The following is a 27,224-nucleotide window of genomic DNA, read 5'->3' as shown; positions in this document are numbered from 1 at the left end:
AGTCTTAGCTACTTAAGTGTGAGTGTCATTCTGAGTTATGAAATGAATTGGGTAGTTCTTTGGTCATATAAAGTTAGATTGTATAAGGACACATGGTGTAACCTCATGTATGTGTTTTGATCTCCTTAAAGCCTATGTGAAGCTGAAATGCCTTCTGCAACACCAGGCACTGAGACCCAATGCTTGGTGTTGAGTGCTGTTCTGAAAATAGCTGAGTGCATCTGTGGCAGGAAAAAAAAAATGAAGGAAGGAAGGGGAATATTTGAATTAAGTATTATTTTTGAAAAATACTTCAGCTGACCTGAAATGAGTATTTCTGATATATTGACAGTCTTCTCAGTCACGTCCCTCACCCCCTCACACTTTTTTCCATAAATATGGTTTGCAGTTAACTGTAGAAATACAGTGTAAGTCTAGATTAAGAACTAAGAAGAATATTTAGACATTACATTATTTTTCCATTGAAAACTGTGCACTGGAGTATGATTGAGGTGAGAGGAAGATGGTTTTTTATCACCTATTGTCAACTTTCTGCCAGAAAAGTAAGAGGGTCTGGATGAAAGGAAATGCTTCTTATTATCTCCAAGGATGGACATGGGATACAGAATGCTAAAAGTAAATCCTCGTGTGTGTCCTGGTGCTCTCCCATACCTGCAGATGAGCCAGGAGCACCTGATAAGCAGCAGCTTTGCTCTGCAGGCTTTGATCTCACACCAGCTGTAGTGACTTTCTTGTAGGAGATATTTTGGCCTCAGTAACATGGACGTGGGGTGACAGACTGCATCTCTTCATGCTTCCCTGGCCTGATGGCAGCTGGGGTTCCTCTGTTCTCTTGAGACAGCAAGGACTTCACAGAGAGCGTAGAGGACGATGTCTCCCCAGCATTATAAGTGGTGGGATCCTTAATTAACTACAGTTCTGAGTAGCTTACCTGTCATTCAGAAGCGTTCAGTACTCATTGCCCAGTTTCTGTGACCTGTCCCATGGAGGGGCTGCCTATTTCCAGCTGCAAACACACTAAATTTAGTTTAACTGTTGAAGGACTGTTCATTTCCTCTGGAGACATTTAAACTATATATTCAAGGTTTTGCAGTATTGAGCTATGGCGAGAACTGCTTTTTGTGGTTTGCTGCTGCTGTCTTCCCTGTACTGTCCTGGCAGGGTCCTGTTGCAGCAACCTTTTCCTTGAGCTTCTGGCTGCCAGGAGGAGGCTGAAGGAAATGGGATTTTAACTGTTGCAGGGAGAAACTCTTCCCAGTGTGCACTGGTTTACTCCTTCTTTCTTTTTCCTTTCAATAAAAGTTGAAATAACTCCTTACTTGCACAAATGGAAGGGAAGGAGTTTAGCACAGTCTTAGCAGTGCTGTAATTTAAACTGAGCAGGTAGTTTTAATCCACCAACATTATACCTATGTAATTATCTTAACTGGCTATTACACAAAAATTGCTGTAGTTAAAATGAAACAAATGCTTTCCTGTTTATTGTGAATGAGGTAACCACATTTTAGAGCTTGATGGATTCTTGGATTATTCTTTAGGGATTTCTGCCTCTGACAGTTCTAGCCTTTGTGCATCTTATTTGCATTTCTACGTATACTTGCTCTGAATTAAACCATGTCCCTAAGCACCGTATCTATGGGAGGCTGTGCCTTGAAGGAGATGGGGGGGAAAAAAGGATCAGGATTGCCCAAAAGTAAACTTCAGCTTTGTAGATCCTAAACAGAATAACCAATGGGGACTTGAGTTATTTTGTGCTGCTGTATTTTTTTAATTTCCCTTCCTCTTTCTCCTCCACAGTTGCTCTTGGTCGTAACCAGCCCTTGAAAAAAGAGAAACCGAAATGGAAGAGTGATTACCCCATGACAGACGGACAGTTGCGCAGTAAGAGAGACGAGTTTTGGGACACAGCACCAGCTTTCGAAGGTCGCAAGGAGATTTGGGATGCCCTCAAGGCTGCTGCACATGCTTTTGAGAGCAACGATCACGAACTGGCACAAGCAATCATTGATGGTGCAAACATAACACTACCACATGGTAGGTTCATCTACAGTGGATGTGGCCTGGGAGAAGTGTAACAGTAGGTTAAGGCAAATGTGGTTTTAACTTAGAAATCAGTGCAGACGTGTATGCAGTAGCTTAAAATACCTGTATTTCAGTGTGCACATCTTCCTGTTTAATATTTCAAAGCAAAATCATGTTCCTGTGTAGAAGGACTGAGAAAACTTACCTTTGTTACCTAAATTTGAATGTATGATCTGGTACATGGTGTAATGCACAGTTTAACAGTCTGATCTCTGTAGGCAACACTTGTGACTTTTTGTAATCTCTTGAAACATCTGTATGCTCAAAGACACAATTTTCTTAAGTTTTTTCCAGTCTCCCTTTGTAAAGGAGTAGAATTCCCCCCTCCCCGGTGCTAGGGGTTTCTTTGGCACTTGAATTGTTGGAGCTTTTTAAAGTTTATTTTCTGAAGAGGATGAAAAAGTTTCCTAAAAACTTGGTGCTGGCAGTCTGCCATAAGATCTGGTATGAGATAAACTTGTAAGCACTTATTTCAGGTGCTTTCCCCTTCACTCTGTTGTTCTGAATTATGTTTTTTCAAGCTCTGTTCTCCCTCACTTCACCCTTCTGAAATTAATCACTTATTCTTTATTCCCAATAGAAATACAGTTCAAGTTCTCTATTTAAAAAAAAAAATAAATAATTGAATGGCTTTGTAGCTTCAGTAACCTGAAAAAACAGGGACAGAATTAGAAACAAACAAATGAAAACTGCAACAAAAAACCCCAACTCTCACCAAAAGAAACCCCAAAATGAATCACCCACCAATCCATAACAAAACACACTAAACTGGAGCAGACACATGTTGTGGTTAGGCTCTGCCTGGTGCCCTCTCTTCCAGAAGGGGCTTGAAGAGGCTTGCACTAAATAATGAACTTTCTCCTGACACGTATAAAAGACGTTATATATGTGCTGACTAGGGTCTCCTGGGAAGATAAAAATGATGGTTTGGAAGATCATGTACCTTGCTTTCTGCAGTAACTAGTCTTCATGAGAGTCACTACTCATGTTGCCTTTTTTTTCTTTTCTTTTATTGACAGTGTTTAGGACCTCAGTTTCCTGAAGAAGTCACAGCTGATCATGTATTTAGTTTGGAAGGGGTGGAGCTCGGGATCTATCTGTCTTTTCCCATACTAAAGTGTGAAACGTTACTAGTAGTTGTGGCTTAACGTGTTGTTTTCCCCACTCCTGTTGAGCAGTCAGGATCTTTGAAACATCACTGAGAGGTGGAAACTTTCAGTGCTGCAATGCAACCTGGCTTTTCCATAATTCATGGACAGTCAATTGAGGTCCTCCCGACAGTTGGTTGTTTTCAAGGAGGTTTGCGTTTTGCTGGTTTGACTGATAATGAAGGAGTTTTTGTCAAGGGTGGTTACACCTACAGAAAATGGTTTCCGTAGTAGCTGTAGTTTTAAAGAGAAATTTATTGATTATTTCCAGAGCCTGCCAATGCCAAGGAGATCTCTGACAGATCTATGTACATTCTAGGCCAAATCCATTGGAGAGAGAAAAATAATTTCCCTGCTAATGTGGTTTTCAAAAGAGAGAGGAGGGAGTCAAGTTGTCTAGCATAGAACTGGTATCAGAAGACCTCTTTCTGCCTATGTGTGCCATACCGTATTTCTTCCCTTGCACTAGTTCATAAAAATGATCAGAATCTGGAAATCCAAAATTAACTACCAGGCTTTTTGATATTATATATACCAGTACTGTATTTTAAATAGCATATTGTATTTATTCTGTGTCCAGAAAACAATAGAATATTCTCTTTTTAAATTTATAATGTTGCTGGATTTTTGTCCTTCCGAAACATCTACATTGCTGAAAATGTCCCTGAAGAAACTGGTTGTTTAGGCAGCTTGTGAGCCAGAGAAAATTGTATAGATGAGAGGAGTCTGGCAAAATAGATAGTTGAAGTTATTGATAATTTTAAGTCACCATTCAGATAAATGGAAATAATTAATATCTCAGAGACTGAGTATTTGCAGACCTAAGTTAGTTGCTGCATTGTTTTGCTTAGTTGCTAGAATAAAAAAAGTAGAGGTCAAGAAAGCTCAATGTTGTATATGGGGCAGGTTTAACAAAATATAGATTACCTTCTACTGTGGTCTTTAACTGCTTATGTGAATTGCTCTCCAGATCAGACTGTAGCTTAGCCTGAAGAATTAATTATCTCTTAGTCTGTGAAAATTCAGTCTCCACAGTGAGGGTCTGAGTTTGCTTATGACCATACACAGAAGACTAATAGAAACATAATCCTTTTCGTAAATGAAAATTTGAATCATGCTTTTGCAGTGAGAGGGATATTAGTTGTATAATGTGGTTATGGAATTTAATGAGACCCCAGTAATGAGCTATTTTGACAGCATTAGATTATGTATTCAGTTTAAATGCTGCACAAGTGTACATATGAACAGCACTTCCAGGGAAAATGTTAAATTTACGACATCAAGTCATGCAAAGAAGCCATTTGACATGTTAGGTCTCTGCTTCCTCTCATTAGAGTAGCATAACAACTTGTAATTGAAGAGGAGGATTTTATTCAAGTGGGAAAGTTTTTAAGTCTGCCTGGAAGAAGTGTGTCTTTGAGTTCTGAGATGGAGTCACTTGTGTGTCCGTGCTCCTCGCTTACAAGAAGAGAGGATAGGTGATGTATAGTTCCACCTCTCCCAGATTTTGAAAATAACATTTCTTTGTTTCTTGAGTAACTGCTTATTAAGCTTATTCAGAGTTAAAGGCTTTTAAGTCTCAGCAGATTCTGGTTGCAAGCAAAAATCTGAAACTGAGCAGATAACTCACATTTCTTCTCTTTGGGCAGTCAGGAATGTAGGATGGATGCCGTGCCCTGGAAATTAGCTCTTTTAATGTCATTGAATGTAATACTTAAGGGGATAGAAGTATGTGAACTCTTAAATTTGGCTTTTCAGCAGACAATTTGCTTGGGGTCCTGCCTACTGCTGTGAGACTGTAGACTGCTTTTTAAGGCCCACGTGCAGAATATTCAGAATATTTCAGAAATAAGTCAGGAATCAAACTTGTATCAGAGGCTCTGTTGCCCAAGCTAGGCTTGGCCTGAGACTGGATTCCAAATACAGAGAATATTTGGAATATTTATCCAGGATCTTGAGTCTAGTAGTGATTTTTGTACCCACAAAATTGCATTACTTGCTTTTTATCCAACTTTCTGCTGGTGGTATTTGTCTTGTGCATCAGCTGCTTGCATAGTTCTCTGGGCAATGTGACCTTTCCACTACAGAGAAAGCTACTTCTTTTAGAAATTCAAGTATTTCTTAGTCATCAGGCATTGTTAGTGCCATGTATGAATAGATTATGAATAAAAGCCTTCCATTTATGGACTCAATAATGCCTGTTATCAGCCAACTGAGCTTATCTCCAGGTAGGTAGAACAAATAAACTGTCCTTGTTCTGAGTGACACCAAAACCCTCTGTGTTTTTGTTTAAAAAAACACAAACAAACAAACAAAAAACCAAAAAACCAAACCCTCACTTTGTGCAAAATTTAAAGAGAAGGGAAAATAGCTGTTAAGAAATCAGGCTGCTGCATATGCATTAACTATCCAGTCCTGAGCTTACCTGGTACACCACTGTCTGGCTCTCCTTGTGTACGTGTAGCTGCTGAGCAGAGCTCATCCTGGTGCCTGCAGCACCCTGTCCTGTGCAGGGTGGTCTGTCCTCCCACCCTGACCTGAGCTCTACACGAGGATCTGGAGCATGGCAGGGGACCTGTGTCACCTCTCAAATTCATCTTTTATAGCCTTTTGATTGTTTGCCACTGTTTACCTGATCAGGCAGCAAATCAAACACACAGCCAGTTCAGGTTGTCTTCTGTGACTGAGTTAGGAGGAGACTCAGAATGCTTGCAGAGCCTCCTGAAATAACACCTAAATGCCTACGTGCAATTTTGTCTTCTTGTCCGTCAGCGACGCTGGTAGAAACTGCTAGGGCGTGCCAGAGTGCCTCCTTGGAGTTCAGGCTTTGTTTCTTCAAATGGGAGGAAAAGGCAGTATTTCTGCTGAGGCTGTATTTCTGCAGAGAAAGTGAGCAGTTAGGAAGATGACAGGTAGAAATCAAGTCAATGTCCCGTCCCTCCCCCCCATCTCCCCCCAAGCAAGTAAATAATTTGACAATGCAGCTCTGGCATTTTTGTATGTAAAAACTTGTCTGACAACACCCCACCACAAATACAAGGCTGGAACATTCTCCCTTTGATTTCTTAGCTTGCCCATGAACTTGATTCCTAAGGAAAAATGCATTACCAACATAAACTTAAGATAAATTTCTTTAACTGTACTGAAAAAATTGAAATTTCCTAACTGTTGTTTTTTTCCTCTCACGAAGGAATAGCTCTTCTGCAAAATGATGCAATACTATGAGACTATGGCATTTCCTCTCATTTCTTTTCTATGTGCATAACTGAGGCTTAAAAAAAACCAAACCTGTATATCTCCATTTTAACTGTCCCTGAGTGGTAAGCATGTTGCGTGTGCAGTCAAACTGTGTATTACTTACAAAATTAAACCTTGTGGGAAGTGGAGAAGTGGGAAGAGGGGGCTGGGGAGTGAGTAAGGACTGACAGAGGTTTGTTTGCAGGTATGAATTCTGGCCTAGCTGATGCTGCAAAAATAAAGTTGGGTTTTTTTATTCCAGAAACCTATAGGAAAATGGGGAAAAAAACCCCATCTCTTCTTAACACTGTGTTCAGCCAGATATCTCACTTGTCTAACCTGTGTGAGGAAAACTCTAACTGATATAATTTTTCTTATGGATGCCTTTTGCCGTCTTCTGCAGTTAAAAATAGCATGTAAGAAGTATTAAATAAATAAATAAGCTTGTGGGATGGGCTTAGCACTTCTCATCTATCTTGAGTGCCTCTGTGGGATGTATTTAAAAATAGAAATAATGTTATCACCAATTTATACTTCTTTTTTCTGATGTCTTAAAGTAGCACATCCTCAATATTTTATTAATAAGTCCATTTAAATTTAATGAAGAACACTTTCACATATTTCTCAGCTATCAAAAAGGAAATGTTGGAGTGTGTAGTATTTCATTAGAGACTGCATCAAATGTTAGTGTTGAGATGAACTTGTCCTGATAGTAGTTAATATTAATTGGAATCTGTCTGGGGTTAAGTGGAGTTTCTAAATTTCAGGATGGACACTTAATCCACTGTAGCATAGCTACCGCTATATTGAATTCAACTCCTTTAAAACTATTTGAACGATAAAAGGGCCTCTCTGTTAAGCCCAGTGGCTTTGTGCTCAGGAGCAGTCAACTTCTCTGTGCCTTAAAATACAGCTCCTGTAGCTCGCAGCATGCTTTTTCCATGAGCAGTCTTGCAATGCTGGCTCTTTGTGTGCAAGCAGAACTGTCACATTTACTGTGTGTAACACTTGAGACCATGAAAAGTGAGGATGTGAGTGTTTAACTTAAATACTGGGGAAAAGTAGGTGAAATTATTGAAATGTTATTGCTGTGAATAGAGCATTTTCTTCCCCTTTGGGTGAAATATTAAACAGAAATATTTCACCCTTTGGGTGAAATATTCAACAGAAAACCATTAAAAAAACCCACAAAACCCCCCCTAAGTCAACAGCAGTGGTATAGAGGAAAGCATGCTTCACCTCCACTCTTTACCTCACCCCAGTCCAAACACAATTTCTTAACTCCAGCAAAACTCTTTTTTTTCCCTATTAAGATGTAACTATGCATCATCCTGTGATATTTGCTGCCTTTGGGCCTGATGGTTCCTGGCACTAAAGAGCAGGTTTTAATGGCTGTGCCTGCAGTCCTGCATCCCTCTGTGCGCTGCCTCCCCTTTGTGTGCTCAGGGGTTTTGGAGACTGCTGTCTGAAAGGACACGTTACATCACGTACCTGCTGTCCTTCAGCGCTCAGCTGCATCCCAGTGCTGCGCTGTGTCTCAATAGACCATCAGGGTGGATGTGCTCTGTACTGAGCAGGTTGTGATTTTTTTATTATTATTATTTAGTACTTAGCAACTACTGTTTGAGCACTTACTGGTTGTACTTGATAAAGAAAGTTGCTCTCTATTATGTTGAAGAACACATTTTTGTTTGTAAATGAAGGATTTCACGCTGTTGCTCAAGCTTGGGAATGCAAGGGGAAGGGGAGCGAGGGCAATAGCTGAAGCTGATGGAACAGTGTGATTTGGGGTAAATGGGAAAGCAGCCCATAGCGCGGGTGCATTTGGCAGGATGTCAGTGTTGCTTTTAGTGCTGATTGCATATTCATTGTGCAAGAAGTCCTGAGCGGGTTTTTATACTGCTTAGGTAAGTCACTGGGAGTGTTGGAAGACTTCTGCTCCCTGCTGCAGCCTGTATTTCACCTTCTCTCATTGGTCTCAAAGAAGCTTTTTTGGAAACAAAAGCTGTGCCTGTGCTCAGAAGCGTTGGATGGGCACACGGGTTATTGATGGTGGGCATCAGTGTGCTTTATTGCTGCCTGGCACTGATGGACTGTTCATATGTTACCTTTACTAGGGTGGTGTTTTATGAATTTTGTTTAGTGGGTGCTATTACCTTGTTTCTATCCTTCCTGAGATTATTCGAACATTTGGGGAAATCTCAGGCTTACAGGTCTTGGCTTGCTCTAACTTCTCTTCTGCAATAGTTTTATATAAATTTTACATAGCAAGATCATGCTGGTGCAAGAAATACAAGATTTGCCTGAAGCAGTTGTCCCTAGTGCTGGAGACTGGATGGACAACACAGTCTGTACTGGTAGTGGAGGCAAGCCATAAGCAAAAATACCATTTCCTTCTTCCTTGCAGGGCTTAGGGACACAATAATGATGGGAAAGCTGAGCAGTATATGCCACTGATGGAAGTTAGTCATCCCAACCAGCCTCATCCTTGCTTATAAGGGGAGAGAAGACCCTCCTTTGCACAACAAAACTGCCCGAGGTTGTGGATGACTTGGAGTTAGGGAAGGGAGCAGTAATCACAGTAGCTTATTTTTGTAGAAACAGTAACTAAGGATGAAAATAACATTCAGTGCTTTTATTGAAAAGGAACCAGACAATTCTCTGTCCCAAAGAGGGAAAGTTAGCACCCAAGTGCCAGCAGTCCTTTTAAGGCTGTATCAGCTGTTAGTGGCTGTGCCACTTTGTATTAATTTAATAAAAAGTAATTATATATCACAGGCATATAAACTCATTTGTATTAAAGCCAGATCCTGTACCAGAAGAGGGTTTCTTTATGCCATCCAGGAGTGAAATCAGACTTACTTTTTCGAAGTCAAGTTGAAGCATGGTCTCTAATTCAAATAGTTAGGTATTAATTTTATTCTGTTTCAGACTTTGTGCGTCACCTTTTAGAAAATACATCTGCTGTGGTTTTCTTACCTATTAAAAGGGAATATCTGCCAAACCCTGCTCCTTTGGGAATGTTAAGGCTCCTTGTGTCATGTGCCTGATCTTTGTTAACATCCAAGGAGTGCTGTATGTGAATGCCAGTGGTGGGATGCTGCTGTAAGTGAGCTTTCTGCAACGGGCTCTGTGTATCTGTCTCATACTGATTTTCCAGGCTCCCAAAACAGTAATTGCTAGAAGGCAGCTGTCAGACATAGATGGGTAAGGAAGCAGTGGAAGGTAGTTGACAGACTCTCAGGAGTTAGTCTTTAAATTTGTAGAATAATTCTGAAATATCTGCAACAAAATTACATAGTGGATGTTTAACACTGACCATTTAATGCATGTCTCCCTTAAAATAAGTAGCTCCAGAAGTGGAACTCTGTAATTTTTGCAGTGCTTTTTGTGTGATGGCTATATTGAACTCAACTGTTGTATTGATGAATTTGTGGTTGAGAGAATCTGTACAGTAAATTCTACCATGGCATCTTTAGCATTTAAATTTAATCTGCTTCTGTAAACTGCTGCCCGTTAAGCCACAAGATCCTTGTGTTTTTCTCTCACCCTTGATTGCAAGCTGCTGTACCCATTGCTTAGCCTTTGCTAGGGGGTTAAGGCTGCAGAAGTTGCTTTCTCAGGAGCTCATTTGTTTGCAGAGACTTTTTAATTGTCCTTGATGAATACTTTTTCTGTGATGTATTACATTGTTTACACACATGAAACGTTGAGCAATGTGTTTTTCTATGTGGATGCAGAATGCTCTGTCAGGTTTTTCTAATGTCTCTTTAAAAAGACAGTGAATGGTATTTTGGTGACTGTGGCTGTCTAATTTTAGATTTCAGCAGTTATGAAAGCTTTGGGAGGTCTGACTATCAAAGTGTATCTGTCAATATGATCAGCAGTAGTCCTGAGATGAGCACGCAGGCTGCAAAAGTTAAGGAAACTCTAAAATCTTTCTGTAGTGAATATCATAAAACTTACAGTTGAAGCTACTAGTTTTTGGGGGTTTTCTTGGTTTTGTTTTCTGCTAAGCTCTGCTCAGCAGAAAAAAGTTCTTAGTTTGAGAGAAGGTTTTTCTGTTTTGTTTTTACTTAAGTTAAAAAAATAACAAAGGTAAGGAATTACAAACCAAAACTTACTAGTGTCTTGCAAGGAACCAGGCTAGTTGCTGTTAGTGCTGAGGACATGAGTGTGCATTAGGAGAGTGCTTGTATTTTGGTTTTTCTTCTACGTATCAGTGTCTGTTTTTAAGTTGTTGATGTCAAATTCTCTCCTTAGGTTTATCTTTGCTGAAATGGTTAGTGAACACATGGAGTCTAGCTTTTACAAGGTTGCACCTAGTCTCTTTATTATCTTCCCGCCTCCATGTGTGCACAGCACCGATAGGTGCTCTGGAAAAGGGTTGTTTGCCCAGGTGAGAACTGCAGTCCCAGTTTCATTGGTGCCTCTCAAGTTTTGGCTGCTCCGGTTGTTGCAGTCTCATCATCACAATACCCTGAAGCACAGACGTGGCGCAAGAATGCGACAAGTGTGAAAAGAAATCGTGTTATTGTTCAACTGCTGGATGGGCATCTTACTCTGAGCTCCAGCAAAATGGTGGGGGAAACCAACTCATCTTCAAAATCCATTTCATGGAGCAGCTTTGTGCATGTTTCTTCTGCCTTCTCTGTCCACAGAAAGTACCTCCTGCTGATGAGAAATCTCTGAAATGCTCTGGCTGTTTCAGTTCGTTAGGAGACTTTATCTAATTAGGGATCTTCAACCAATGGCCTCCAGGCTATGTGCCCCCTGCTCGGACACCGAATTCAACCTGCTTCAACCTGCTTGCTGGTGGCTGCTGGGAGGCAGCTGGTAGGACGGCAGCTTCTCTTCCTCTGCTGTCTCTTGCCTCCAAGCTTCTCAGCATTTTCTCTGTCCATCGTTGAGGCAGCACACCTGGAAGGATGGCTTATTGCTCTTGGGAAAAGCCTTTTTCCAGGAGACACTCATGCTCGCAGTGCTGGGGAAGGGCAGTTGCACTGCTGCTCTGCTGCATGAGCAAAGTCCTTTTAAATGTTACACTCAAATCAAGAAAGGTCCCTTAGCTCTGTAGTTTTCACAGTTGAAGACTGGCCAGATACTTACAGGGTCTAGCAAGTTGTCTGGTAAAATGAAGAGACTTGTTTCATTTTAGCTTTTGATCCATGTGAAATTATGGAAGTCAATTGTTACACCAATTATTTCAATTTTTATTGTCCTGTTTTATTGAGGATTCAAAACGTAGATGCAAACTGCAAAACATGTAAATCTTTTTCTAAAGCCTTGTTTCACATTCTCTTTTACCACTTTCTGTTGTTCTTTGGTTTAACAGCACTGTCAAGTCTATAAAGCCTCATCTTATGAGTGTTGCACAATTGGCAGCTTTTGCTGTATTTTTCTTTTTAAACTGGAACTCCAAGGAGGAGATATTCAATTTATAAATATAAGTGAGAAAACAGCTTTTCCTGGCTGAAAATACAGCATGTTATCTCAGTTCTTGGGTGCTTAAGGCAATCCATTTGTTTACCTTCACACTGAAAAAGGGCAAGTTTGCAGCATTAATTTATAGACTATAGTGCAGTAGAAACACCTATCATAGTAACCACTTCAGAGATGGCAGTTGAAAGCTTTGGAGAAACCTTTGATTTTATTTTTATATTTAAGGGGAGTTGCGAATGCTTATGCTCTTGAGTACTTTCCCCATTTCTCTTTTGAAAGCCTTCTAGGGAAGAGAGGCAGGAGTTAAGGCAGGTAACCCCATCCTGTGTTGACCTGGAGTCTCACAGCCAGTTAATTTTGCTCTTCAGTGGTGTTTTCTCCTGTCTTTGCTCCAGTTTTTACTCTGAAAGAACCCATGCAAAGCCGAGTGTTAGTGTGAAGGTGCCTATAAAGCACAAAAATAAACCCAAGAAGAGAAACCCTTGTTTTCATGTGAAGTGGTGTAAAAGATTGTTTTCCTAAATAGCAAAACTATCAGTTGCTGGTTTATTTCATTTGATATAATTCCTTGGATTGTTTTTGCTTTAGTCAGAGGAGGGATGCAAGAAGAGGAACCAGTGCTGTACAGCAGGATGGGGCTGCTGCTTTGCTGGGTACCCTGCTTTAGAGCTGTTGACACTTTGGAGGGGAGACTGTGCATCCGAGCAGGGGAAGTACTGAGAGCTAAGGACTTTGGTGGGGTCTGTAGGTGTGTTCACCATTTCTATCAGGTGTCAGAGGCAGCATGGAAGAAAGCAGAATGAGTATTCTCAGTTTGAGAGAGCAGTGATAGAGTTGGTTTCCCAATACTGACCAGGGCTGTGGACCCTGAACACCAAGTTGTGGAGCAAGACTGAGCAGGTTGCCTGCTTCCTTTCACACAACCTGCTTGTTCCCCCGCACATCTCCGGGGCTGCAGGATGCCGAGCAGGGTCTTTGGGTTTAAAATGTTTTTTGCCACAACATTGGGTTGCTTTTGACATTCATCAATTCCCTCATCCAGTTTGTAAGACAAGTGCAAGCCCCTATAGCAGGGTGATTTGATGGGTATTGCAGCAGCAGGAAAGAGCAGGAGCTGGGAGTCGGGTAACTGCTGGGATGGTTTTGCTGCTCAGGAACACATCCGTGCATCCACAGCCTCAGGAGTGGTGGGATCATTTACAAAGGGTCTTTACTTGCAGGTACTTCAGAAAAAGAAAGATATAAACCAGCAGCAATTTTAAAATGCAGTGTACTGCAGAGGAACCATCGTCTATCGCATAATAAAGTGATTCCTAACAGCACTGTTAAATGGGTTCTTCATTTCCATCTCCTGAGCTGGTGTGACTTCAAGTTTCTGAAGAGCGCTGAGGTGTAGCCCCTGTGCCCTGGGAGGACTGTGCTCCACTGGGATGTGTTAGAGGTGAGAGGTAGAGATGCTTGAGGAGATGTTTGGAGTATCATCCATCACTAGGCAGCTTGTGGCTGAATTAAAACCGTGTGTTTTGTGTGGTATTTTTCATTAGAGACATACTTCTTGTAAAACTGAGCTATTCAAGAGATCCCCTGACTGAAAATTAGAGGAATACAAATAAATTCTTTTGTAATTGGCAAATTCCATGTGAGAAGGCTGTGTCTGCAGTGCCTGCCACATGGTGCTCCGGTGTTGGTGTTTCTCTTGTTCTCAAGGAAGCAAATAACAGCCAGGCTAATGTTTGGCCAATATTCGTGTTCTTTCTGCATTGCAACCACTGTGCATAGCGTGCGGTGGAAAGCTGAGCATGGAGATTAGTGAGTAGAGAATTGAGGGGAAATGACAATAGCTAATCAATGAGGGAATTAAAGGTAATAATTGTAATTGGGTTAGCATATCACTACTGGAGGTGCTTTTATTCTAATGGTGCACCGCTTTCTGTTATTTTAACTTTGTTTTCCATCCTTTTCAAAATCCCAGATCATTATGTGGGATCTCTTACTCTTTCCTCCCGTTCACTTAAAGCTAACATGCTTGGGGCAGTACCCAGACACTGGGTACATGTATTCACGATGTAAAATGCACGTTGTTCTTCTTTAAAGCAAAGGGCTACTGCAGGAAGACAGTGAGAAAGCCCATCCCTCTTTGGGAATTGCTTTATTTTCCTTACCGTAGCCTGTATTAGTGCTTGTGGCATTGGAACGTGTGTGATTCTGCAGCAGCTGTTTTCCATAGGAATGGCACAAGCCCTTTCTGCCATCGCTGGAGAAGTGTTTTGATGCTAGTGAAGGACATCTTACGCTGTTGTGCTTCACCAGACCTCCTTCTAACCTTGAAACAGTCTTTTTTCTCAAAAGCCTATTAAGTCCAGAGCTACAATTAAGATGATGCTTTCCATCATTTCTGCTGTGATTAATATTTTTTAAAATAGATACACAACTTCCTTTCTGAGGGATGCTGAATTTCTATGTTTTCTTCAAATGGAGCACTGAATCAAATCATCAGGATGTAAAGCAGTTGTGGCTGGCTGAAATATTTATATATCTAAGTGCAGGTTAGAAACTATCAACTCTTCAAATAAAAACCCACTTATAGCTACATCCTACAGTTGTTTTCCTTAAATATTTTTAACTTCTACTGTTGTTCTCTGAAAGGTATTTTGAGGAGCTTTGTCAACATAATTATTTGGACTCTTCTCAAGTCTCTTTTCCTGGTAGCATATGCCCGTCTGTTTCCTGTCTTTGGTTTCAATTTGCTTTTTCTGCTATGGTGAGGATGACTGTACAACACTGTCTTCAGAACTGCATTTTATTTCACCATCAATGTGTGACCAGGAAAGTGCAGCTAACTCCTTTAAAGGTTTGGGGTGGGGGGGGGGGAGACAACAACAACAACCAAACAAAAAACAACAACCAAGAGTAACTCTACATGGTGGTCATTAAATGCTCAAAATAAGCCCCACTCATGATGAAGGAATGTCTCAAATTCTTCTTATAAGAAGCTGCAGACTGCTTGTTGATCTGCATGTTGCAGATGTTCCAGACAGGAGTATGTCTGGTTTAAGTGAATAATATTCCTCTGATATCTAATAGTGGTCAGGACGTGATGTCTCGTTTATTAGATACTCCACAGGTGTGGGCATTTACTCCATCATTGACTGCTTACAGCGGTGGGTATCTGCTTCATCTGCCTTGCTGTCTGCTAGTGAAATGAGAAAAAGAAATATGCAGTGTTTCAAACATATTCCTCATTGAAAATTTCGGTGTAAGCCAATGAGAGCTCTCTAGATGGTGCCTTCTGTGTGAAAAGGTGATCTTCAGAGGTGGTATTGCTTGCTTCTGTAATTGGAATAGAGCGTTTTGCCTGAAAATTGATGTTCCTGAAGGAATTCATACTTTTCAAAGTGCCTCAGTTTGGTAAAGGAGGAGCTCAAGCCAGACCTTGGGTGTCTCGCTTGCTCCTTGCCCCTGGATGCACTCTGCTCCTCCTCCATGATCTCCAGTTGACAGTGGCCATGACATTTGTCATCTTCCTCTGCTTTGGCTTCAGGTATTTAAGTAATAGGAAGATGATATCTTTTCTCCAAGACTGAGGCAAGAGAGTTATGGTCAGAAGTGTCTGAGTCGCAGGGGAAGGCTTCTCCTTAACACAGCTCTTTAGGGCCAGGTAGTGACTGAGGAGAGTCCTACCTGGGGTGTGTTAGAGAGCCCAGGCAGTACTCACTAGCCTGGTAGTGAGCCAAAAGGAGGTATTTTAGTGCTTTTAAATCTTCCACAACCTCCTTCAATAAATACCTTGGAATGGTAACTTCAGGTCATTACAGGGCTTCAGAGAGTGCGTTTCAGAACAGATTTGCCTTTGGAAATGGAGGAGAAAGCTCCTGAATGTCTTTAGCACTTTAACAGCTTTAGCAGGCTGGCCCGGGTGTATTGGAGCACAACAAAAGCATGGGATAGATACCAGCTTCATCTGGTGAAATCCAGCTTTGCCAATAACGGGAAAAACACTAATTCCTGAGAAATTTAGGTTTTTTCCTTAGTGTTAGGCTGCATTGTGATAGTATGACTTGGAAAGGTTAAACCGGTGAGGCCTTCTAAGTCATAACTTGGAAGAGGCTGAGTTTGTTCAGACCTAGAGCTGGTAGTTGCTTTTTGCTGACAGTTATCACTGAGAAGTGGAACAGGCTTTGCTTTTTTGCTGATAAATTTCTGAGCTTAATACAGAACCTAGCATGGCTCGAGCACAAGTGATAGCCTTTGTTTCATAGCCTTATTGCAAAGAAAACTTGCAACCAAACAAAGGATGTGTTTTCATGCATGCTTCCACTATTGGTTATTATACAGAAATAACTAAATCTCAGAGCTGCTTTTATTTGTTCTGTAGCGACCAAGCAAGATTTTTGTAGAAGGTCATAGCGGCAGCAAGGCCTTGAGTTTTTAACCTGTCTGGGCTCCCAGGGTCTGTGCAGATACATCCCCAAAGCCTCTGCTAGGTGCATGTTTAGGGCATGACGCTGCTCTGACTAACATGCAATCTTCTACGTTTATGCTTAATCAATTCATTTTTTTCTTTTTTATTGTAAGTAGGGTAACTGAAGGAAAAACATCTTGGAGGTGAAGAGCACATTATATGGGATAAAGCAATGCTGCAGCCTTCTGTTGCTTTCATTAACCTTCTTTAATCCCCTCCATCCCCACCTAGTTAAACAGCCTTGTGTTGTGTTTTATTCTGGGATGTAGGTACTAATGTGCAGTTGTGTCAGTTTGCTTGACCTCGCTGGAGTCTTTAACATTTTTGCTGGTTATCCTTGAAGACTGAGCATGCCAATGAATGACTTCCAGGCTCATTAACAGGTCTTTGAATGTCATCACAGGGATACAGGCAGATTTGAGAGCAACAAGAAAAAATGGTACAGGGCAAACTTTTGTCTAGGTCATTCTGTTCTTTCTGTCCCCTGTTGCATATAGGTAGGTCGAGGGGAGAGTTGTTGTTTAGTCTTAGAAAGTAGGCTTCTACATCCTTTTCTCCTTGCAAACTGATTTGGGACTTCTCTGTGCTCCCTAAAAGCCAATATTTGCTTTTCTGTTCGGTCTAAGGGGTTGTCTCTGTGGCTCTGTTAGCTGAAGCTGTAAGTGCTATCTTAAGCCAAATTTCCATCCATTCCATTTCGAGCTCAGATTAAACTAAGTCGCAAATATAATTTTGCTGCCCAGAGTGGGCATTGTGATGGGCAGGGGATTGCTCCAAGGTTAAGGGAACTGGTACTGGCCATGCAATGGAGGTGGAGCAGCTGGAGTTGTTGCAGTCACTAGTTGCTAATTGAACCTCCCTGTGTAGGGCAGGACTTCTTAGCGTGGTCAGACTGTGCCTTCTCCACCTGAGAAGCAAAAGGACTTCTTTAAATTTTTTTTGAGGCAGCTACAAAAATCAGTCCAAGGTAGAACAAGCAGTTAAGGACAAGTGGATTGTTCTTAATGAGATTAGTCTTAAGAAAAGGTAGAGTTGTCTTTGCCTTTTGTTTTATTCAGAAGGGAGTGCAGCAGGCTCTGGCATATTTGTCAGATGATGTAGTGGTCTGCAGTGTGGATCACTAGTATCCTGCTGATCTTAGCTAAAAGAAAATCCTCTTAAAGTAAAATGCAAATAGCATAGCAGTTACCTTGTCTTCGAGAAGTAACTGGAAATAGCAAAGTATTTTGTCATATAAGGAAAGTTATTATGCAAAAAGTCCTATTGTAATGAACAAAGCCTTTTTTCTCTGCACACCAAAAACAGTGCTCACAAAGCATGTTGCTTTTCATAGGATGATGGAGTCCTTTCATAAATGTCGAGATCTAGTTTAGGGTTAACAGAACTTCTGCAGTCCGAATGGCATCTTCTCTTCTCCTATTTTGTGAAAGCATATAGCGTTTGTACCTCAAGAGCCTTTCTGGTGGCCTTTCTGCAACATCTTAGTCAAATATCCATGACTTCTGCATTAGAAGGGGACTTCTACAAGTCTGTTTTAGGAGAGCAGAGGAAAAGCTTTGTAGACCTCCAAAGAAAGCAAAAACTGGTGAAGTCTTTGTGGTTGGCAAGAAGAAGAAAATTCTCTCCCAGTTTTATAAAATGCTGTTGTTAACCTCCCGTTCGGTTTGCCGTTGTAGCCACGTTAGTCATAGGGTTTTGGATGCTGAGTGCTAGGTATTTGCTCTTGGTTTGCAGGAACAACAGCCTAGTTAAAAATTCAGTGGTGACAAAAGCAATGACAACTTCTGTAAATCTCAGTTCAGGTTCTGTGTGTCCTCACACTGAACAGGTGAGCTGGTCACTTCAAATGCTGCCACGTTAGCTGTCCATGGAGGGATATGATGCATGCTCAAGTGATCGTGAAACTACGCTTTCTTTTTTTCTCCAAATACTCCCACCCCCTTTAAGAAGATGGATAATGGAGAACAGCAAATGTAAATGAAGAGGGTATACAGAGAACCTCTTTTATGAACCAGATTTAAAAAAAAAAAAAAAAATCTAAGAAGCCTGTCTAGACAGGCATCTATTTTAATGACATGCAAAGCAGAATAGTACATGAATACTTCGTTACTAAAAAGACTTGTTGACTTTGAACCCTGATGTAATGTTTCTTGGAAGCTGTTACCTTCTTGCAATATTTGATCCAAGTTTCACAGAGTGATACAGAAGTGGCACTACATATGGTATTGCTAACGCGACAACTACCGAGCATTAATACATAATTAACTTTCTCTGTCCAACTTGATTTGGGTAAAGAATGACTCACCAGTGAATTGATGTGTTCTAGAGTTTGTTTCCCAGCAAAAGCCTGCGAGGAAAGGGATGGGGAACTTGTCATCAAGGATGCCATGGCTGGGTGACTGGTTAACCAGCCTCTGAACCCATGGTTGTGGTTAAAATTCACCATCTTGCATTGTGTCATGCATGGTTGTTATTCATCGTCCTACTCTAGTAACTGGCAGTCCTCAGCCATGGTGTGGATTACAGGTGTGTACCAGCCTGATGGGTGTCTTAGTTGTCTGCCAGGACAAGAGGAGATGAAAAGACAATGAAGTGCATAGACTGTAGGTATTTGTGCTCTAGTAGAACTGTATTAAGGAATAATTAGCTCTGTTCTGTAAGTTACACTGCTGACGAGTTTTGAGCTTTCTGCCGTAGGTCCCCTCTTTTCTGGCTTCTCTTTCTCTGGCAGACAGGCACAGTGGGGCTGCAGATCCCAGTTCTTCTTACAGGATTGCCACTACTGTTGTTGGCATTTTTCAAGTGAGGATTTTTAAGAGGAATTTTGATGGAGTCCCCCTTTCCCATAAATGTTGGTCTTAGCAAATCATTCTTCATCCCCATTCATCTCTCCTCCCATGGCAGCTATTCTCTCTCCTCTCCCTTCCCTGCTCTCCCCTCTCTGGGACAGTGGGATGGTAAGGGAAGCACACCTACCAGCTGCAGCTAAAATTTGAAGAAGAGTGGCTTGCTTATCTAGCGCAGAAATTTCTGTCTTTCAGAAGACTGTGTTAATCTTACTTGTCTTTCACCTTCAGCCTAGTTAATTAGTGCTAATGAATTAACTGATGCTGGTGCTCTGCTGTGATAAAGGGAGAGTATCAGTGTGCCCAGTGATGCACCTTGCATATCTGCACCAGCCTTTTCCCAAAACAAACACCCCCTGCTACTTCCCTGCCCCTTCCCCAAAATGCAACCCAAACCAGAAGGTTTCTGACAAACATGGGTAGCAATGGCGTGCAGGCAGACTGGCTTTGTGTTACAGCACCTCAGGCTGGGTGATGATGGCATGTCCCTCTTCACCAGCAGGTTACTGAGAAGGAGCTGCACAAACCCTTTGTCTTGCTTTGCTGCTCTGATGCATCTCAGTTGCTTTGGCAGGTGGTGCTCAGAGAATGCCGCCTTTGAGTGCAAGTTTCGCTCCCTGCAGTGCTGCTGCCTCTGGCTTCTGTAGGTACCAGGCGCCACCGACTTGGTGACAGTGGTTTGGGTTTTCCTCCCCTGTACCAGCATGCAGGTGTGAGTTGCAAAACTGGTTTTAAGAATGGTTTACTTATGAGACTGACAGCTTGGTTCCCAAACCTGCCTCATGCTAGACTGAGGTGTGCTTAGTTTGAAGTGAGATGACTTAGATACACATGGAGGATCTTTGGCTAGGTGTTTTGACTGAGGTTTTCTCTTTAAAGTATTATTACAGCAAAAGCAGCTAGTTAGGATCATTCAGGTTGGAAGGGACCTCAAGAGTCTGTGTAGTCCAGCTCTCTACTGCAGACAAAGTCTCAGGTTATTGCCTTTTCAAACAGATGAATATATGTTATTTTATCAGCAATCTTGGAGGCTGGGTGAGCTGGGTTTTCTGAAGAACATCCAAGTGAGGAGATGAGCATGAGCAGTGCAATAGCTGATTCAGTGAACCAGCTACAAGCTAGTTCTCCTGCCAAAGAACGGGGTGGGAGGATTACAAAGGCAGTAGCAGAGTATCTTAATTTTCTCCTCCTTCCCCTTGTTGTAATGCACCAAGCACAATTCCAGTCGGTCTTGTGCCAGTTGCTGCAAGCAGGAGTGAGCTGGTCCCCGCTCATCAAGCAGCTCCTGAAGCACTGGCATCTCCTGCTGGCTTGGGGAGTTGTTCTCCTTTGTGGAACTGAGCCAGACCGATAATGTTCCCATAATGAAAGAGCTGTTTTTCAGTTAAATCGAAATGAGAATTATTAAATGCTTAACACTTATTATCTACAAAACCCATTCTTTAAGGAGCTGGACTTAAGTTCTTCATTATAAAGGGAGGCTGAGGATGGGAGCAGAGCCATGTTGTGTAAGCAGTTGTGATTATGAGACAATTTCGCACCTGTATAGAGGCTTTGCATGGTAGCTTTGTGGTAGTTAAAATTTTCTTAGCCCATGGAAGTTTAGTGTGGAAGAAGCATGGGATGGAGCTTAGATACGTGGCTTATTATCAAGTGTTTCATCCACACCATTAATGATTATAGCTGCTTTATTGTTCTCCATATGTGGTGCAAGGCACTGTCTTGCACAAGTACTCCCATGCGTTGCCCTCCAGAAAACAGGAGAGCTACAGTTGTTAACTGCAGCATTGAGCCATTTCAGTCATTATTAAATTATACAGAGTTTAATGTGAAAGAGCTTTTTTTTTTTTCTCTATTAACTCCTCCCAGTTTGTGGTGGTTGTAGGTGAGCTGGAACAAAGCACTGCATGTTTTTACTTGTTAGTCTCAATCTTGTTCATGTCCTGAACAAAGTCACCCTTCACCACTCTTGCATGCTGTTGACGTCAGTACACTTCTTATTTTTCTCATAAGATCCTGTGTTTCCCAGCCGTGACCTGGAATCAACGACTTACAAAGATTAAGAGATAGTTCAGTTTTTCTGCCTCGGTTGTTGCTCTCTAGGAATTGCTGTACTGTAGGGCCCAGAAGAAGACCCACTTATTTTCTGATGCTCATAATGAGTTTCAGGCATTAGTGACCTATATTGGATTCAAACCAATAGTTTACAGGTGAAAGCTCTACTGTTGCCAATTTATTCAGCAATCCAGGCTCAGCTTGGATTTGGAATAGAGCTTTTCAGTAAGAAAAACAAATGAACCAGCTGTTCCTTGAGCAAACGTGTTACACACAGACACTTAAGCTCCTTAAATTAGCTAGTCTCACTGCAATGCTAGATTTTGTTTTGTGTTGTCTTAATTTCTCTTACTGCAGCAAGTCTGTCTGGGGGAAGGGAAGAAGAGAAGAAAGTCTGCTCGTTTTTTAAGTTTAGGGTGTTTCTAAGCAATTGTCCTCAAAACTGCTCAAAATATCAAAGAAATAGATGTCACATCATGAACAGACAACAAGAAATTTGCTGCTGCTTCTGAAGAGAGAATGCATGCAGCTTTGAAGAACTGAAAAATGCCATTAAAGTGCATTAAAAATGTTTATAGTTTTGGATGAGTGTGGTCATATATGCTTGATTTCAATAACTTTTGCAAAAGTTTACCTTTATGTCATTTAGGTCTCTTAAATTCCTGGTGCTTTCATGCATGGGACAGTAAGTCTATGCTCTGAACTGTTTAGGGATGGAAGCAGTATCTCAACCAGTTCTTCTTAGTGTTTTCCCTTACTAGGCCTGAGAAATATCTCCATCCTTACAATCGCAGTAAAACAAAGTTTTATGTCCTGCAGGCAATTCATTTCAAAATGTTCCAATTCCATATGCTTGATGATGATCACATCTGCTTATTTTTCCGCCTGAAACTCTCAAGCTGTCTCCTACCTGGATAACAACCAACAGGAAGTTCTGCCTTGCAGTTCACTCCATAATTCCCCAGTCTCCAAGTCGATATTACTTTTGGAATATTAAAATAATCCCAACCACTGTGGTTCTAGCATTGTATCTTCTGTCTGACTTGAATCAAGCCTAAAGTTCACTCTGTAACTGTGATGCAGCATTGGTACTGAGTGACTCTAGAGCTTGTTTGACAGTGTAAGTCCTTAATTGTGAAATTTTCAGAATAATGACTTGGTCAGTGAGATCCTCAGAGCACTCCTTTGCGTGTGCCATGGCGTCTTAATTCTGAACGACAGAAAGTTAGGGAGGATTAGAGTTTGAGTGGGTGGGTTGGCTTTTTGGTTGGGTCATTTTATTGGTTGGTTCTGTCATTGTCTTTCCTCAAAGGCAGTTCTTCATGTTGCTACTGTGATGTTTTGTGTCCGAGTTTATTAAAGTCATGTTAACATGTAGAGCAGTATTTAAATACACAAGGAATGCTCAAGTATATGAAGTGTATTGATGAGCTTAATTTGTCCTCTCCTTAATATTGTTGTAAGATCTTTCTATAACATCTTGGTCTTTCATGTCCAGTACAGAATCCTCCACCTGGGCCTGTCTGCCTGCCACCCATCCTCTCCACTGCTTTCTTCCCCTCTTACTTGGTTTCTTTGTACAATCCAGAAGTGAAAATCCAAATTAACAACTCGCCCTCTAGGCTTTGGCACCTGACCCTGGTCTGGCTGCCTGATGCAACATCCAGCTGCAGGGTCTGTGGAAGGAAGGCGAAACAGGGAAGGAGGAACCTGTCTAAGGGGGCTGTGGGAGGGCTGGCCTGGCGGCTCTGAGCACCCTGCCGCTGGTGGAGTGCGATGCTGGCAGGAGAGGGCACAGGGCTGCCAGCCTGGACTGTAAAAACTCTGTGCATTGCATTTTCTGTCTCTGGTTTACAAGAAGCTGCATCCTTCCTATGCCACAACTGGCTGGTGCAGACCTTGTTGCCTAGGTAATGGAGAAACCTAAAAAAAAAGAGAAAAAAAAATTTTTCTTTTTACTCTGTGATTTCTCATAAAAGCTTGACGTTCTTTTAGTGCTCCTTCTTACTGAATAACTTTTGCGGCCCAAGTTGATGCGTCTTGCAGGAAAGGTCAGAAACATGGGATTGAATTATAACAGCAAAATTATGAAGGGTGTTGTAGTTTGGATGTTTAATTTCCTGCATGCTTTGCGCTGCCTAAGCGATGCAGCTGCAAACGCCTCGGTGAAGAGCTGCCATCTGGCTGGTGAGATAGGACTCGCTGCGGGTAGTTCAGCCACTTTCTCTCTTCCTCTCCGATAACTTGCATTTGCCTGCAATCGCTTAAAATAGCTCTGCACTTACTGCGCCTTTGGTTAGCACATTCAGCCATCGTTGCGCTTCTGAACTCCAAACAACCTGACCATGACACCCCTTCACGCTCTACCTTTGAGTTTGTTGCCATTTTTGACATCTTCAAGGTTCTAGCAGAGCCTGACCTTCTCCAGAGATCACTTAACTGAAAGTTTGGAATTAGCTGACTGAAGAGGACTGGGCTGTGTGTGCACTGCTCCATGTCTATTTGGAGATGAGTACCAACTTCTGACCTGCTCCTGGAGCTCCAGCTTGGCCTTCAGCAGGCACAGTGTGCCGATAAGAAGGTGGTGCAGTCATAAAGTGTCTTCTGCTCGCAGAAATAGTCATCTTCTGTGCTTTAATCAATATATCCAGTCCTGAAAGCCATTGAGTGGTAGGTAGTAGGAGCTGAGTTGAGAAAGGGTGTGTTTACCAGTGCAAGTGGAAGAATGGGATTACTGGTGAGGTTTATGCCTGAGATGGGACTGTGAGTTTTTATTGGCAAGAGTTTTCCTCTACTGTGTCTCTTTTTTTGTTGTTTTTTAAAGATAGACCTCCAAGTTAGCTGCTGTTTCAGAGGATTTTTTTAATATTGCTTATCTGATTACAATTAAGCAATCCACTGTTTATAGCATGTGTTTTAACCTTGATGTTAGTTCAGCTTCAAATGTTGAAGAAATTCCTTAGTGAGCTTACCCCATTGTATTTAAAATTAACTCTTTGGTATCGTGTTCTAAAGTAGGAACATTCTTTCTAAGATACATTACTTTTAAAAAAAGATACAAGTTTAGCAGCTCTGGCTAAATTTAAAAGCTATTGAAGTTTGGAATTTTCTTTCTTTTTTTTATCAGCAAACTACATCTGTTTGCTTCTGTGATCTGTGATCCAGAATTTAGTACTATGACATTTACTAAATTGATCAGGCATATGGAATGAAATGAACACTGTAAACCAAAACTGAAGTATGGGAACTTCAGACCTTAGTCTGTAGATCACAAAGTACCATGAAAGGCATGTATCCAATACAATTTTGATAAAAGCTGCTTTGCTCTGAGATTCAGAAATGATACAAGACAGCAATGAGTGGTATAACTATATTTTTTCTGTATTTCCTTTTCTTTTGTGTTCTCAAAAAATCTCAGGGCATAGCAGCCTCGATGCTACCTATGCAAACAGAAAAGCCTCCAAAAGCAGTTGCACCTAAAACATTGATCTTTTAGGCAAAGATTTCCTCTGTCTGTTTTCATCAACACAAATTATCCTTAAAAAAAAAGAGGATTTCTGTATAAAAGAAAGAAAATTTCTAGCACAAGATGCTGCTGTCACTGTGGGCTGAATGACACAGTGTACCCCCAAGTTATAATTCTATATTGCAGTAATTTTGCTGATCAGACAGCAAAGAACTCACTGCCAGCATGAAAAAAAACTCCAACAAACCCACCCTTAGTTTCTAACAAGGAGCAGTTGGGTGTTGTGCGCAGAACTGCCGAGTCAAAGGGTTTTTTAAATATTCTGTAGCTCAAGGACTTGGCTCCTCTTCAGACATTTCCAACTACAAAAGGACGGATAATTTTGCAAGTGAATGTGCCCCCTCTAGGGGCAAAAATGTGGAAATCTGTTAGAGCAGGTAAATGCAAGACATGGGAGAAGCATTTGCTTTGAGTGTTAATATCTGGGATTTTTTAACCACACTGGGAAGGGATTTCTGCTGTGATTTAGGATGCAGCTTCCTCTGCATTTCATTTTCCTGGCTCGCCACAAGCAGTGACGTGCGCTGTATGCAGCAGGGCTCTGCTTCCCGCCTTCTCTTGCTTTTAACTCTTAACACATTATGAAAAATGTGCTGCCATTTTTCCAAGGTATTTCTTGAAATATCTTTATACATTGTGTCTTATGCTGAGAAAAAGTCAGTTTGTATTTGTTAGTTCAGTAAGTGTTATAGTTCTGGAGCTGTTCTGCACCCGTTGAACTGTGTCAGTAAGAAGCAATGCTGTATGCAAGGCAGCACACCACTGCCCGGTCATCCTGAACACAAACACACCGGTTATCCTGGGGAGCCTCTCAAGAGTCTGGGGAAGTAAAAATCACTCCTGAAACTTCAGGGCTTTGAATATGGGAATTACTTTACATTTGCTCAGCATCTGTATGTGCTGGGTGTCAGTGCTCCAGCAGAGCCGCAGAGTTGTCTGACTTGGGTGGTCGTGTTTGTTTGTTCTGGCAGTGCTCACTAAAACACGAGTCCTATACGAAACCATTTCAGCAATTTTTAAATGTTTGAGAAGTCAAAAAATCTTCCTTTCACAGTGGTCTCTTGTCTTTTGGTCTTTGCCATTTTGCCTTTTTGGAGGTCAGGTTCAGAATCGTGTAATTCATCCAAGTAGCGTTTTCTGGGTGCACGTGTGCCCTGAACCTCGGGCTGTGCTGCTGGTGAAATACTCCTCTTTAAAACAACACATGGGGAGAACATCATCCTCCCTCATCCCTCCTCTTCCTTCCTGCTGCTTTTGAAGTTTATCCTGGTTTATCTGGAAGGAGGGGTGCATTTGACTTTTAGGGTGTGCTTTTAAGTCAACCCCAAGTTTCCTTATGAAAATGAGGTGAAGCAATTTTTAACGAAAACTTCAGATTTTTTTTAAATGAATCTCTTAAAGCCTGAATTCATACCTCATTGCTCAAATGGTTTAACAGCAGGGTCAGTGCCTCTGAGCATGCCTGCTTCAGTGTTAAATGTGAAATGCATTCATATTAATTTTTTTCCCTCTTATCTCCTAAAGGTGCTCTTACAGAGTGTTACGATGAACTGGGCAACCGGTACCAGCTCCCCGTCTACTGCCTCGCCCCGCCTATCAACATGATAGAGGAGAAGGGCGACCTGGAGACTCTGGATATTCCTGATCCCCCACCCAATTCAGGGCACGAATGCCAGCTTCGTTTGCGCCTGTCCACAGGCAAAGACCTCAAACTCATGGTCCGCAGCATGGACACGGTGTACCACATGAAGAGGCGGCTGCACGCGGTAGAGGGAGTGGAGCCAGGCAGCCAGCGCTGGTTCTTCTCAGGCAGGCCGCTGGCAGACAAAATGAAACTGGAGGAGCTGAAAATCCCAAAGGACTACGTGGTGCAAGTCATCGTGAGCCAGCCCTTAGCAAATCCCACCCCGGTGGAAAACTGATTTCTGCTTGTTTATTGATTCTTCTTTCCTTCGTCTCTGTCATGGGGTTTGTTTTCACTGCCCTCTCTTACTTCAGTTTGTCCTGCTAATGGATTGGTTCCAAGAAATGACCAGCAAAAATTCCATCTGTGATGGAGATCTGCAAAAACAAAACACAAAAATGTAAACTGGCCTTTGGGGTTTGCCTGATCTCATATTTAACACAACAGCAAGCAGCACAGGGCAAGGGCAAAGGAGTGGGAAGGGAGGAGGGAGGGAAGAGATTGTCGTTCACTTAAACAATACAAATATGTAATGATTCTTAAAACTGTAGGTGGTGTCCTGATCCATGGAGCCAGAGCAGCAGAGAGCACTTTTACTTTAAAAAAAAAAAAATTAAAAATCATCAATTTATAAAATTTCATATCAGCACCACCTACAGTTGATGCAAGAATCGCAGCTGCTCTGGGTAGGTCCCGCATTGCCTGTTCACGGGGATCCCTTCTGGTTTGACCTTACACACGT

The 27,224-nt window shown here is 41.7% G+C and overlaps 1 protein-coding gene across 1 annotated transcript; it reads left to right on the top strand.

Annotated features, from left to right (window-relative positions):
* Positions 1 to 1,803: 1,803 nt before the first annotated feature.
* UBTD2 (ubiquitin domain containing 2) lies at positions 1,804 to 27,019 on the top strand. The gene is made up of 2 exons (XM_010167962.1): positions 1,804 to 2,034; positions 26,323 to 27,019. Exons 1-2 carry the CDS (start codon positions 1,860 to 1,862, stop codon positions 26,718 to 26,720), a joined length of 573 nt encoding a protein of 190 aa, XP_010166264.1. The 5' UTR covers positions 1,804 to 1,859; the 3' UTR covers positions 26,721 to 27,019.
* Positions 27,020 to 27,224: the final 205 nt, after the last annotated feature.

The sequence above is a fragment of the Antrostomus carolinensis genome, unplaced genomic scaffold, assembly GCF_000700745.2.
Source record: "Antrostomus carolinensis isolate BGI_N321 unplaced genomic scaffold, ASM70074v2 scaffold9110, whole genome shotgun sequence".
In the NCBI taxonomy this organism is placed as follows: domain Eukaryota; kingdom Metazoa; phylum Chordata; class Aves; order Caprimulgiformes; family Caprimulgidae; genus Antrostomus; species Antrostomus carolinensis.
The sequence above is the reverse complement of the archived record's forward strand: the minus strand, read 5'-3'. Positions and strand labels throughout refer to the sequence as shown.

Bases quoted from the DNA above. Each gene is read 5' to 3' on its own strand.
- UBTD2 (XM_010167962.1), top strand. From the start codon at position 1,860: ATGACAGACGGACAGTTGCGCAGTAAGAGAGACGAGTTTTGGGACACA. The intron at 2,035-26,322 runs GTAGGTTCATCT...TATCTCCTAAAG, and splicing joins AAACATAACACTACCACATG to GTGCTCTTACAGAGTGTTAC.